The sequence below is a fragment of the Artemia franciscana genome, chromosome 20 (assembly GCF_032884065.1).
Source record: "Artemia franciscana chromosome 20, ASM3288406v1, whole genome shotgun sequence".
Taxonomy (NCBI): domain Eukaryota; kingdom Metazoa; phylum Arthropoda; class Branchiopoda; order Anostraca; family Artemiidae; genus Artemia; species Artemia franciscana.
The window spans coordinates 36620926-36633456 of NC_088882.1; the positions used below are offsets into that span (position 1 = coordinate 36620926).

General features: G+C 35.0%; 1 protein-coding gene across 1 annotated transcript in view; it reads right to left on the reverse strand.

Annotated features, from left to right (window-relative positions):
• LOC136040199 (protein argonaute-2-like) overlaps positions 1-12531 on the reverse strand; it is a gene marked incomplete in the record, with an annotated part of 142361 nt that overhangs the window by 114490 nt on the left and 15340 nt on the right. The window contains 1 exon segment of the mRNA XM_065724351.1: positions 11069-11283. Within this exon segment, the coding sequence (XP_065580423.1) occupies positions 11069-11283 (215 nt within the window).

Below are 12531 nucleotides of genomic sequence, written 5' to 3' on the forward strand. Positions count from 1 at the left end.
AGGTAAAACATTAATGTTTCCTATTTCCTATTCATCTGCAATCGTTATTGTCTTCTTATTTTCCTAGGGGTGTCACCCGAGGGAACTGACATTCAGAGAGTTTATATTTATAACACATTTTTCTCAAAGAGCTTTAGAAACATAGAAAAGAAAAAGAAGGAAAATGATGCTTGTGTAGTAAAATTTAGACTTTTTCATTGGAAATAATAATATAATTAAGCATTGCACCCTTTAAAGTACTCCTTAAGAGCTATTAAATAAAAAAAAACAAGTTTTTTTTAACTGAAAGTAAGGAGCGACATTAAAACTTAAAACGAACAGAAATTACCCCGTATATGAAATGGGGTGCTCCCTCTTCAACGCCTTGCTCTTTGCACTAAAGTTTGACTCATTCTCTCAACTCTACTTTTTAAAACAGTAAAAACTAAACTTGAAAGTTTAGTTAAAAAACTTGTTTTTTTATTTAATTTCTGAACGTTTTTTAGTTAATCCATGTTTTGATTACGGCTCTCCGCAGATGAATAATTAAAGTGAAATTTGCATGTTTATTTATTTGGCTAAATGGCTTTCCCATAGTTTTGATCGAATGATCTTGCAAAAAAAGGAGGGGAAGGAGGCCCAGTTGCTCTCCAATTTTTTGGTTACTTAAAAAGGCAACTAGAACTTTTAGTTTTTACGAACGTTTTCAGTAGTAAAAGATATACGTAACTTACGAATTAGCTTACTTAACAAACTTCTATGTTCGTATGTTTTTATTACGTATATGAGAAGGTTCGCCCACTTGTCAATACCTCGCCAATAACTCTTTGCATTAAAGCTTAAATTTTGTCCCCTGAATCACAAAGACCGTAGAATAAATAGTTGAACTTACTAAAAATCCTTTAGCGTAAAGAATAAGGTATTAGGAGGAGGTGAGCCCCTTATATGCGTAATATTTTCTGTTCGTTTTAAGTTTTAATGCTACTCCATACTTCCAGTTGAAAAAAAACTTTTTCATATTTATTTTCTCATTGTTTTTTTTTAAATAATACTAGAAAATCCTGCACCCCCTTTATGGAAATCTTCTTCCCCCATGACAAATTCCTCCACGGAAAATTTACCCCATATAGTCCCCTCTTCTCAACTCCCCCTCCCAACCAAAAAATCCCCCTGAAAACGTCTCGTACATTTCCCAATAACCATTAATATATGCAAACACTGGTCAAAATTTGCAACTTGCAGCCCCTCCCACGGGGACTGTGGGGGAGTAAGTCGTCCCCAAAGACATAGTTATAAGGTTTCTCGACTATGCTAAATAAAAAGGCCATATCAGAATTTTGATCCGACTACTTTGGGGAAATAGTGAGCGTGGGAGGGGGCCTAGGTGCCCTCGGATTTCTTGGTAACTTAAAAAGGGCACTAGAACTTTTCATTTCCGTTCAAATGAGCCCTCTCGCAAAATTCTAGGACCACTGGGTCGATACGATTACCCCTGGGAAAAAGAAAAAAAAACAACAAACAAACAAACCAATAAACACGCATCCGTGATTTGTCTTCTGGCAAAAAATGCAAAATTCCACATTTTTGTAGATAGGATCTTTGAACTTGTACAATGGGGCTCTCTGATACGCTGAATCTGATGGTGTGATTTTCATTAAGATTCCATCACTTTTAGGGGATGTTTCAGCCTATTTTCTAAAATGGAACAGATTTTCTCAGGCTCGTAACTTTTGATTGGTAAGACTAAACTTGATGAAATTTATATTTAAAATCAGCATTAAAATGCGATTCTTTTGATGTAACTATTGGTATCAAAATTCCGTTTTTTAGATTTTTGGTTACTATTGAGCCGGGTTTCTCCTTACTACAAATCGTTACCACAAACTGTTTGGTAATGTATCTCTAAATTATCTTTTCCTAGAAAGCACGTCCAAAATTATTTCTTCCTTATTCTTGATAGCCTGATTCTTTAATGGCATCAAAAGTCTGAAAATGAGCCACAGTGGGGTAAAACTTTGCTATTAGGGGTAAAGGTTCAAAGACCGATGTAGATATCTTAGCTAAAAACCTCTTGGCAATAATAGTTATATGAGAGGTTGTTTTTTCAGGGTAAAGTATTCATCTTGTCACAAATTGGGTCTGTGAAATCCTTGAAATGGAATCGTTATAATACTTTGTAAAATGCTCCATGAAGTCATTGAACTCATTTGGGCTTTACTGAAAAAAAAATTCATGTCAAGCTATGTGTTTTATTTGTTAAATAAAAAATAAATCAAAGAAAAAAGAAATTTCACCAACAAAGAAATAAAAGGAAAAGAGAATCACCTTTACAACCAAGATTACTGAAAGTAGGTAATGAAATGCATACTGACATTTTAATACACATTGACATTCTTTCCTGAGGAACTGAGTAATTTATTAACCACAATTCGTTGTATTTTTGTATTTATTAACGTTATAAAAGTGAAAAAGTTTAAAAGGTGTTTTTTCAAATAGTTTGTGGTAACAAACTGAAAGTAAAGAGCAACTTGGCTCAATAGCAGCTGAAACGCTAAAAAAGGAAGTTTAATATCAGTAGATGCATCAAAAGAGTCAGCTTATGATGCTGATTCCAAATGTATATGATTCATCAAGTCAAAATTTACTCATTAAAAGTTATGAACCCAAGAAAATTTTTCCGATTTCTTAAATAGAAGGGAAACACTAAAATTCAAGGAATTTTTATAGAAAATCCCGCTATCAGATTTAGTGTGGCAGAGAACTTTATTTTAGAAGATTTAAGCTCCTATATGTATAAATGTGGAATTTTCTATTTTGCCAGAAGAAAGATCGGGGGTGCTTGTTTATTCTTTTTCCCCAGGGGCCATCATATTGAAATAATGTTCCTAGAGGATCGGGAGAGGCTGCATTTGGACGGAAATTAAAGTTCTAATGCCCTTTTTAAGTGATCAAAAAGATTGGAGGGCAGCTGGGCCCCCTCCCATGCCCTTTTCCCCCAAAGTTGTCCGATCAGAATTTAAAAATTTCTGTTTTGTTCAGTATAACTGAAAGATTGAATAACTATGCCCTTAAATGTAGAATGACCCCCTCCCCAAAATCCGTGAATTTTGGGTCCTTTAAGTTATGTGAGTCCTTTAAGTTATGAAATCTTCCCATCGTTTATATATAGTGTTTGTTATTGAAAGCATGTAGATATTTTTCGAGGGGGAGGGGTTTCATTTGGGATGGATTTCTATTGGGAGAACCTTCCTTAGGGAGAGAAACTTCTGGAGGAAAAACTTTCAAGCGGAAGTGTTAAACGGAGGGGGGGGGGGAACTGACAAAATATTTACTAAATTCCTTTTAGTTATCTTCTATTCTCTTTGCTAAATTTTTTATGTGGAATTTGTCCAGGGGGTGTATCCGGGTCTTTTTTCTGCATGTTTTGATTTCCAGGAATAAATTTTTTCATTTGGGGGCATTTCTGGAGTAATTGAGAAACTGATAAGAGATTAAGTCTTATTCAAATAAAAGAATACTAACGAGAATTTTTCAGACTGAATCGTCCGCTAGTAATTTTATGGGGAGGGGGATTTTCAGTGCAGATGTAACTGTCCAGAGATAAACCAACTGTGGTGGGGGGGGGGGGTTGCACCTTACACAGAATGACATTTCCACGGATAATTTATCCGTGAGAGGGTTATATTTAATTGAGGATGAGCCGGATTTACTTGCATTATTTGAAAAACAATCAGATATTAAATATTAAAAAACATGTGTTTTAACTGAATGTATGGAGTAACACTAAAACTCAAAACGAACAGAAATCATTCCATATAAGAAGGTTCACCTTCTCAATACCTTGTTCATTACGCAAAATTTTGACTATATGTCTAAATTGTTACAGAGCGGCTACCGAAACATGGGGGCCATTTAATTAGAAGATTTTAAAAATTACTAACAACTTTAACGTAAAGAGCAAGGTATTGAGGGTGGATAACCCTTATGTGGAACTAATCTGTCAAAATTAAAATGCATTTTTGTTTTAATTTCTTCATGTTAGGCGAGCCAAATTCGAACCTACATTAGTTGAAAGACGCTCAGAAATTAAGTAGAAAAACAAGTTATTTTTGTTTTTAAATGAAAGTAAAGAGTGACATTAAAACTTAAAACGAGCAGATATTAATCCTTAAATGAAACAGGCTGTCCCCTCCTCAACACCTCTGTGTTTACACTAAAGATTGACTCTTAGTCACATCTCTACTTTTTAAAACAATAAAAACTTTAGCGAAAGAGCAAGGTATTGAGAAGAGGATAGCCTCTTTCATATTCGGAATAATTTCTGCTCTTTTTAATTTTAATTTCGCTTCTTACTTTCAATTGAATAAAAACTTGTATTTTGTCTTTTCATAATTTTGTCTTGTCACGTTTTGTCTTTCACAATTTTTGTCTTTTCATCTTTGGTTCCATTACTTGTTTCACATACTTGTAAAAACACTTCCGTATATCCCAAATATCTGAAACAGTAAGAAGAGACCAAAATGATGCAAGGGCGAGGAAGTGCGGAACAGCAAGTGCATTATAAACGCTAGCTAAGATTCGGTGGTTAAATTTAATCTTTAACGAAATTGTAAACCGTACGCATTCTTAGATATCCTGGCAAAAAGAAAATCTTGTAAAAGTTGACGTATGGCGCGAAGATTGGACCCAATAGGTACAGCAAGATACGTCAGTGTATCCTTGCTTTAATAACATATTAACGCAACTTAACATTTATCAGGGAATCTGAACAGTGATTAAACACCAAAAACTCAGTATTATTCACTTTAAATCGAAGACCGACTCGTTTCTACTCCCTATCAAGAATTCGAAAACTTTCCTCAATTCCTAAGGCTGTTCTACTAATACCAAGGATGTCATCATAAATACCTAGCGAAACATCAATATCTTTAAATATTCATGGGGTCAGAACGTTCTGTTATGGCACAATGCCATTATTATTAAACAGAGACAGAGAAGTAACAGTGCCCTATCTAATACCCTTTTTACTGGAATTGAAGGAGTGAGTTCCACCGTACCAGGCGAGATGATGACCTTAACTCTGGCATTTAGCTTTTTATATATATCACGTATCGATTTGATGTCAGAAATATCAACCCCATGCTTAAAAGCAGTGAATACGATATGCAGATGTATACCCGAGTAAAACGCTCTAGATACGTCTAACCCAGCAAAATATGATACCTCATTGTTCTCATGACCTTGTAAAAGTAAATTAGCAATCAAATGGTGAGCATGCTAGCAGCCTACTCCTTTTGTGAAGTTGAACTGGTTATCCGGTTTATAACACTTATAAGGTATTTCGTCAATAATTAATGACTCAGAAACTTTGCAGAAAACAGGGGACAGTTTACTTGACCTAAAGAAGAGCATTGGTCCGAGGGATCTACCCCTTTTTAATACCGGGGTTATTACTCCAGTACTGAACAAATTAGGGACTATACCAATACAGAATATCATCTGAAAGAGTAAGGTCCGATTCATAATCAGGAAAGGGGACCCCATCTTAGATACTTTGGACAGAGGCCATTAAAAGCATGAGAATTTTTCTTTTGTAGCTTAGTAATGCACTTAGTAACCGCAGATCAATTAAAAATAAAACCCATCTCATCAATTGATTGGCCTAAGCAAACATCAAGCTCCCTTTCATATTGATTTGGCAATAATGGAAAATTCACTTTTAAAGTAACTATACCACTGGTCACTAGTAATTTTGACAGCATTATAGGCTTTTGAATTATCTCTTTTGAGTACTTTCCATGCGAAATTAAATTCACTTGTGGCTTTACTTGACAGTTCAGCTATCAATTTAGCCTGGTGTTGCCTAAGCACTTTCGCAAGACGTCGTTTTGTTTTCAGACGAATTTCATTTACCAAGCCTGTCCGTGGCATACCACGCTCCTTCCAGACACGAAACCAAAATTTCGATTTAGCACAAAAATCAAAAAGATCAGGTTAATTGACCGACCATGTTTTTCAATTCTAAGAAGTACTTTTCGTATGGGTATACTAGCAAACTAGGCAGTATACTATAATTCTGAATTTTGACTGTCGTAAAATAGCCACTGTCACAAAAATATTCGGGCACGAGGACACTTCTAGCAGGAATAGCAGTACCTCCACTTGGCTGACCAGCCCAGGAGTGCCTAGTGGTACGACTTATTATGGCAGCAGAAGCAGTTGTGTTCAACAAACATAGACTGTCGGCAGTGAGAAGGTACTCTTGGCCTCTCGTAGGCAGAGAATATCGTTTGTGTCACATAGAGTTTGGATTATTGGTAATTTCACTGAGACACCGCCATTAATATCCCACGATGTAACACGTAAATTAGTGCTTATTTTGGAGGATTCATAAGTTTATTCGTGATTGGGCATTTGTAGCTGTAGCAAGGAAGGTCAGCCTGGTTGTACAACACCCACAATATTTCATTTCGACAGGGGTTTTCCAGCTTGTTCGAATTTCCTTTCTGCGCACAGTGCGATACGAGCAAGAGTTTTACAGTACTGGCCAATGTGTCCGTAAGCTTGGCAGTTGTAGCAGCAACGAGGAAGAGGAAGACACTTCTCAATGCGGATTCGCTCATACTCTAGTATCACCGACGACGAAATGGCTGCTAACTAGTCTTTAAAACAAGAAAGCCGAAGCTTGTAGGATCTAGTTTTGTCGATACGAGCAGTACAGTTAGATATCAAGTTCGTTATCTGTAAGTTCAGTTAGTTATCTGCAGTTTTCTGTCGGCCATTTGGGCGATTTGTGCAGTTTGCAAAACTTAGCAATAATTTATTTGCTTCCATCAACGAATCCATGCTAAAAAAAAACTTTTAACTCTAAGTATAGTTTTAACTCTAAACTTTTAACTCTAAGTAATACTACTTTTAATTCTACTTTTAATTCACTTTTAACTCTAAGTATAGTAAAACTTTCAATTTCCGATTGGTGAAGCCCTCTTAAAAGTTCTTCTAACAATGTCGTATTAGTATTCGTAGTAGTAGTGGTCGAAGTAGTAGTATTTATAGTATTAGTAGTCATAGTATTGTTAGTAATAGTAATCGTAGCAGTAGTTGTAATAATAGTAGTAGTGGTAGTAACAGTAGTAGTAAAAGTAATAGTATTCGTTGTTGGGGCAGTATTTGTTGCAGCAGTAATCATAGTAGCAGTAGTCGATTAGTAGTATTCATAGTAGCATTAGGCGTAGCAGTACAAGTTGAAGAAATAGTATTGGTAACACTACTTGTAGTAATAGTAGTCACTGTAGTGGCAGTTGTAGTCATAGTAGACAAGAAGGAGTGGTCATAGTAGTGGTAATCCTAGTAGTTACTATTGTGAAAATTAAATAAAAAAAACAATTTTTTTTAACTGAAAGTAAGGAGCGACATTAAAGCTTAAAACGAACAAAAAGTTACTCCGTATATGAAAGAGCAGTTCCCTCCTCAGCACCCTGCTCTTTACGACGTTTCTTTCTATCAACTCTACTTTTTAAAACATTAAAAAACTCTAGCGTAAAGAGCTGGGTGTTGAGGAGGGAACAGCCCCTTCCATATACGCGGTAATCTCTGTTCATTATAAGTTATAATGTCACTCCTTACTTTCAGTTAAAAAACTTGTTTTTTTTTTAAATTTAATTTCTTAACGTTTTTGAATTTATGAATGTTTTGATTTTGGCTCTCTGCAGACAAAATAATTAAAAAAATTTTTCATATTTGCGTTTTTGGCTAAATGGCTTTCTAGTAGTTTTGATCGAATGATTTTAAGAAAAAGGAGCGGGGGAGGCGGCCTAGCTGCCCTCCAATTTTTGGTTACTCAAAAAAGCAACTAGAACTTTTAATTTCTTACGAATGCTTTTATTAGTAGAAGATATACGTAACTGACAAATTAGCTTGCGTAATATTCGTATGTTTTTATCACATATATAAGGGAGTTCACCCGTTCGTTAGTACCTCGCTCTTTACGCTAAAGCTTAAATTTTGTCCTAATTCCTCAAAAATGACGTCTGAATCAAAAAGGGCGTAGAATAAATAGTTGAAACTACTAAAAATTATTTAGAATAAAGAGTGAGGCATTAGAAGGAGGTGAACCCCTAATATACGTAATTATTTATGTACATTTCAAGTTTTAATACTTCTCCTTAGTTTCAGTTGAAATAATTTTTCATATTTTTTTTCATTGTTTTTTCTTTGTAAATAATGCTAGAAAATGTTGCGCCCCTTCATGGAAATTTTCTTCCCCCACGACAAGTTCCTCCATGGATAGTATCCCCCATATAATCATCTCTCCTCAACCACTTAACCACTCCCCCAACCAAAAAATATCCCTGAAAACGTCTGTACACTTCCCAATAACCATTACTATATGTAAGCACTGGTCACAGTTTGTAACTTGTAGCCCTTCCCATGGGGACTGTGGGGAAGTAAGTCGTCCCCAAAGACATAGTTATAAGGTTTTTCCACTATGCTGAATAAAATGGCTAAATCAGAATTTTGATCCAGTGACTTTGGGAAAAAATTAGCGTAGGGGGAGACCTAGGCACCTTCCATTTTTTTTTGGTAGCTTAAATAGGGCAGTAGAAATTTTAATTTCCGTTAGAATGAGTTTTCCTGCGACATTCTAGGACTGTTGGGTCAATCGATCACCCCTGGGAAAAAAACAACAAAAAACAAATAAACACGCATTTGTGATCTGTCTTCTGGCAAAAAAATATAAATTCCACATTTTGGTTGATATGATCTTGAAAATTCTACAGTATGTGTTCTCTGAATCTGATGGTGTGATTTTCGTTAAGATTCTTTAGCTTTGACGGGGCGTTACCTCCCTATTTTCCAAAATAAGCAGATTTTCTGGGGCTCGTAAATCTTCATATGTAAGATTAAACTTGATGAAGCTTTTATATTTAAAATTAGTAATAAAATAAAATTCTTTTGATGTAACTATTGTATCAAAATTCCATTTTTTAGAGTTTTGGTTACTATTGAGCTGGGTCGCTCCTTACTAAAGTGCGCTATGACGAACTGCTTGATAGTCTTATTTCTACTGACCACAGTAATATTAGCCATAGTTATCGTAAGAGCAGTAGTTATAGTAAGAATAGTTGAAGTAGTAGTAGCAAAAGTAGTAAGTTCATAGTATTTTTTGGTTGATTCGGCATTCCTTTCTACCTCCGGTTCAAATTTCAACTTCACTCCATAAGTTATTCCTGAGGGTATTGCTGATACGCCGCTTTGAAATCCTCCATTCATATGGTCTGTTGTAATTTCGTTCGACACTTCATTCAACATTTTCTGTAAATGTCAGCATTTACAAAAATTCCTTTTTTGTCTCTTAAAAAATATTTTCGACTCTTAAAAATAACACTAAAACTTCAAACATTCAATAGAATGAGACCTTACAAAAATATCATAGAAACCTAATGCCTTACAAAGGGGTCTAGGGAATAAACTGAGTACTGAAGCCGTATCACTCTTACCAGGTAGCACTATTACCGCCTTACCTACTACTATATATATTACCTACTACTAAATATATTACGCCTTACCTACTCAATGAAAACGCCTTACTCTGTTCTGAACGAAGATTATTTAAAACAAGCACAATTTTTTCTAATTGAAAGTAAGCAACGATATTAAAACTTAAAATGAACAGAAAATACTCCGTATATGAAAGGGGTTGTCCCCTCCTTAGCGCCCCACTCTTTACACTAAAGCTTGACTCTTTCTCATATGAAACTAAAACTTATAACGAACGGGAATTACTCCGTATATGAAAGAGGATGTTCCCTTCTCAACTCCCCGTTCTTTACGCTAAAGTTTGACTCTCTCTCCAGATTAAAACCTTAGCCTTGGAAAATAGCCTAAATTTGACTTTCGTTGCAGTTGTTTAAGAGTGACTCCTAAATTAAAAAGGCTGTTTAGCCTCTTTTAAAAGTTAAAAAAGAAGCGTAAGAGCGAACTATTGAGGAGAGATGGCCCCCCTCATATATCCAATATTTTCTGTTCATTTTAAGTTTTAATGGTGCTTCTTACTTTCGGCTGAAAAAATATGTTTTTCATTTAATTACTGATCTTTTATTAAATAATGTCGGATAATCTTGCCCTCCCTCCATAGATAATTCCTTTCTCTCATGAAAGATTCTCCCACATAACCTAAATTAGCGATATCTACAGAACATATTATATAAGGCATGGTTGTAGAACGGCCAGAGAGGTCGAAACTATTTTTATAAAAATCAAATTCACAAGTTAAGCAGTTCTCAAATAACTGGAATAAATGAAAGAAAATACTTTTAACACTCCTCACATACACAATAATTTATGTTTGTTTTTATGTTGTAATGTTATTCCTTACTTTTAGTTGGAAAAAGGTTTTTCTATTTATTTAATAATAACCACAAGACAGAGACATACAATAAATCGACCATTATCTCACAAAATTCGGACTCTAGCGTAAAGAACGAGGCATTGACGAGGGGGTGAACTTCTTTGTACACTTAATATAAGGAGGCTCGCCCTCTCTTCAATAATTTAATCTCTAAGATAAAGATCCAATTTTGTTTCAATTCATCAAGAACAATCCCTAAATAACAAAGGCCGTTTATTTAAAATCAATAGCTCTTTTGGCAGTACTAAGAAAAAACTTTATCAAGAGTGAGGTGACCGACTAGTCATGGTGACCTCACTTATACACGTGATAATTTCTGTTCGGGTTAAGTTTTAGCGTTGCTCCTTACTTTCAGTTTTGTTTTGTTTTACTTACAGTTTGAAACCACAAACTGTTCTAAAACTGAAACGTTCTAAGTTTTATCCCTGGTTTTTGATTCTCTAATAACATGAATAATGCAATTAGAACGGTTTTCGACCATAGGGTTTTTAGAGTAAATTATATGAGCCTTAATCTCTTTCATGCCTGATCAACATTAAAAATTATGGGCATTCACTTTACCTTAATCCCGTCCTTTTCTACATTATAAATGTCTCAATTAGTAAAAAAAAGGAGATATACAGGGTAAAATAACAATAAAATTTATTTTATATAGCTTTGTTTTCATACTTATCCTACCTTCGGAGGGCTTTATTGGGCATTGATCTTCCATTTTCGTTGATTTCAACATCGTAGTGGTATGCCTTTTTGGTACCCTTTAATTCTAACTTGAAATGATTAACTTTTAGTTTTATCTTTCTTCCCAAGGTACCTCCATCGTCGGGCCTTCGGCAAGGCTTTAAGGAGGAATTCTCCTCTTCCTGATTCTGGAGAGTGTCTCGCTTGTTCACATTCTACAAGAAAACAAAAGTGGTAGAAAGCAACAAGAACAATCACTCACGCTTGATACCTCTTGAATCAACAAAGGATTCGGTATAAAAAAAAAACAACAACAAAAAAACACACTGTTTTGGAATATTAAAATTGGTGGAAATATGGTAGCCATCTGTCCTTGCTAGAGAAAAGCTCAAAAGGTTTCAGTAACAAAGTAGGGGTTACATTTACTAAAAATTTTGTTTCGAAACTCTTTTTTTTCAAAAAAGGCATCAATTCATTCTGTCAGTATGGATAAGTCTGCTCTAATAAGCTTCTTCTTCCTAAATGATATTGTTGATAATATTCAAAATCTGATGATTTCTGAGCATTTTCAGGATTGATAAGGTGTAGCTACGTGTAACTCCTTCAACTCTTGAATTCCGAAGTAGACCAAACAAGTCCCTTTTCTACTCCTCTCTTATATCCATAAAAATTGTATCCCCCCTCCAGAATATGGTTACCTAGTATGTTGCTTCACTTAACATCCTCTGAGGCTGGCTTGTTTGAGATAAGGCAGTTCAGGGCCTAGTATTAGTGATAAAAACTAGCATTAAGCTCCTTAAGGTAGGCTGATGTAAGCTAAAACCTGTAAGAATATCTGCCAAAATTTGGAATTATTCCTTTCGATCCACAGTATTGACTAGAGCAATTCCTGTATTGACCGCAGCACCAATTCCAAACAAGGAATAATTGTCCAGTAACACGAAAGTTATCAAAAAAGTTTCGTTTTTATTTTTGAAACAGAATTTGCAATTTTGGCAATATATTATGCTTCTTTCGTAAAACTTGGGCTATAAATACTATCCTTTCCCACTATGGTCCTAGAAACAAGAATAGAATAAAATCTTATGATGAAGGGGAGAGGGACAGCTATCCTTTCTGTTGGGTCACAGAAAGAAGTAGGCCCAAACAGAGATCTGCTTCTTGTATATTTAAGTCACCATAAGTCAGATCTGTTTTCTGAACTAATCTTCGTAGAAAAATTATTTACTGCTTTATGAAATAGCTTAAATCTACTAAAAATTCATTCAGGCAGTTTTTCACTGTAAAATCAAACAGTTCTTGGTAACGAACTGTTGTAAGGAGCGACCCGGCTCAATAGTAAACGAAACTCTAAAACAGTGAATTTTGATACTAAAAGCTACATCAACACAATCGGATTCTTATGCTGGTTTTAAGTATATAAGTTTCATCAAATTTAGTCTTTGCCATAAAAAGCTACGATC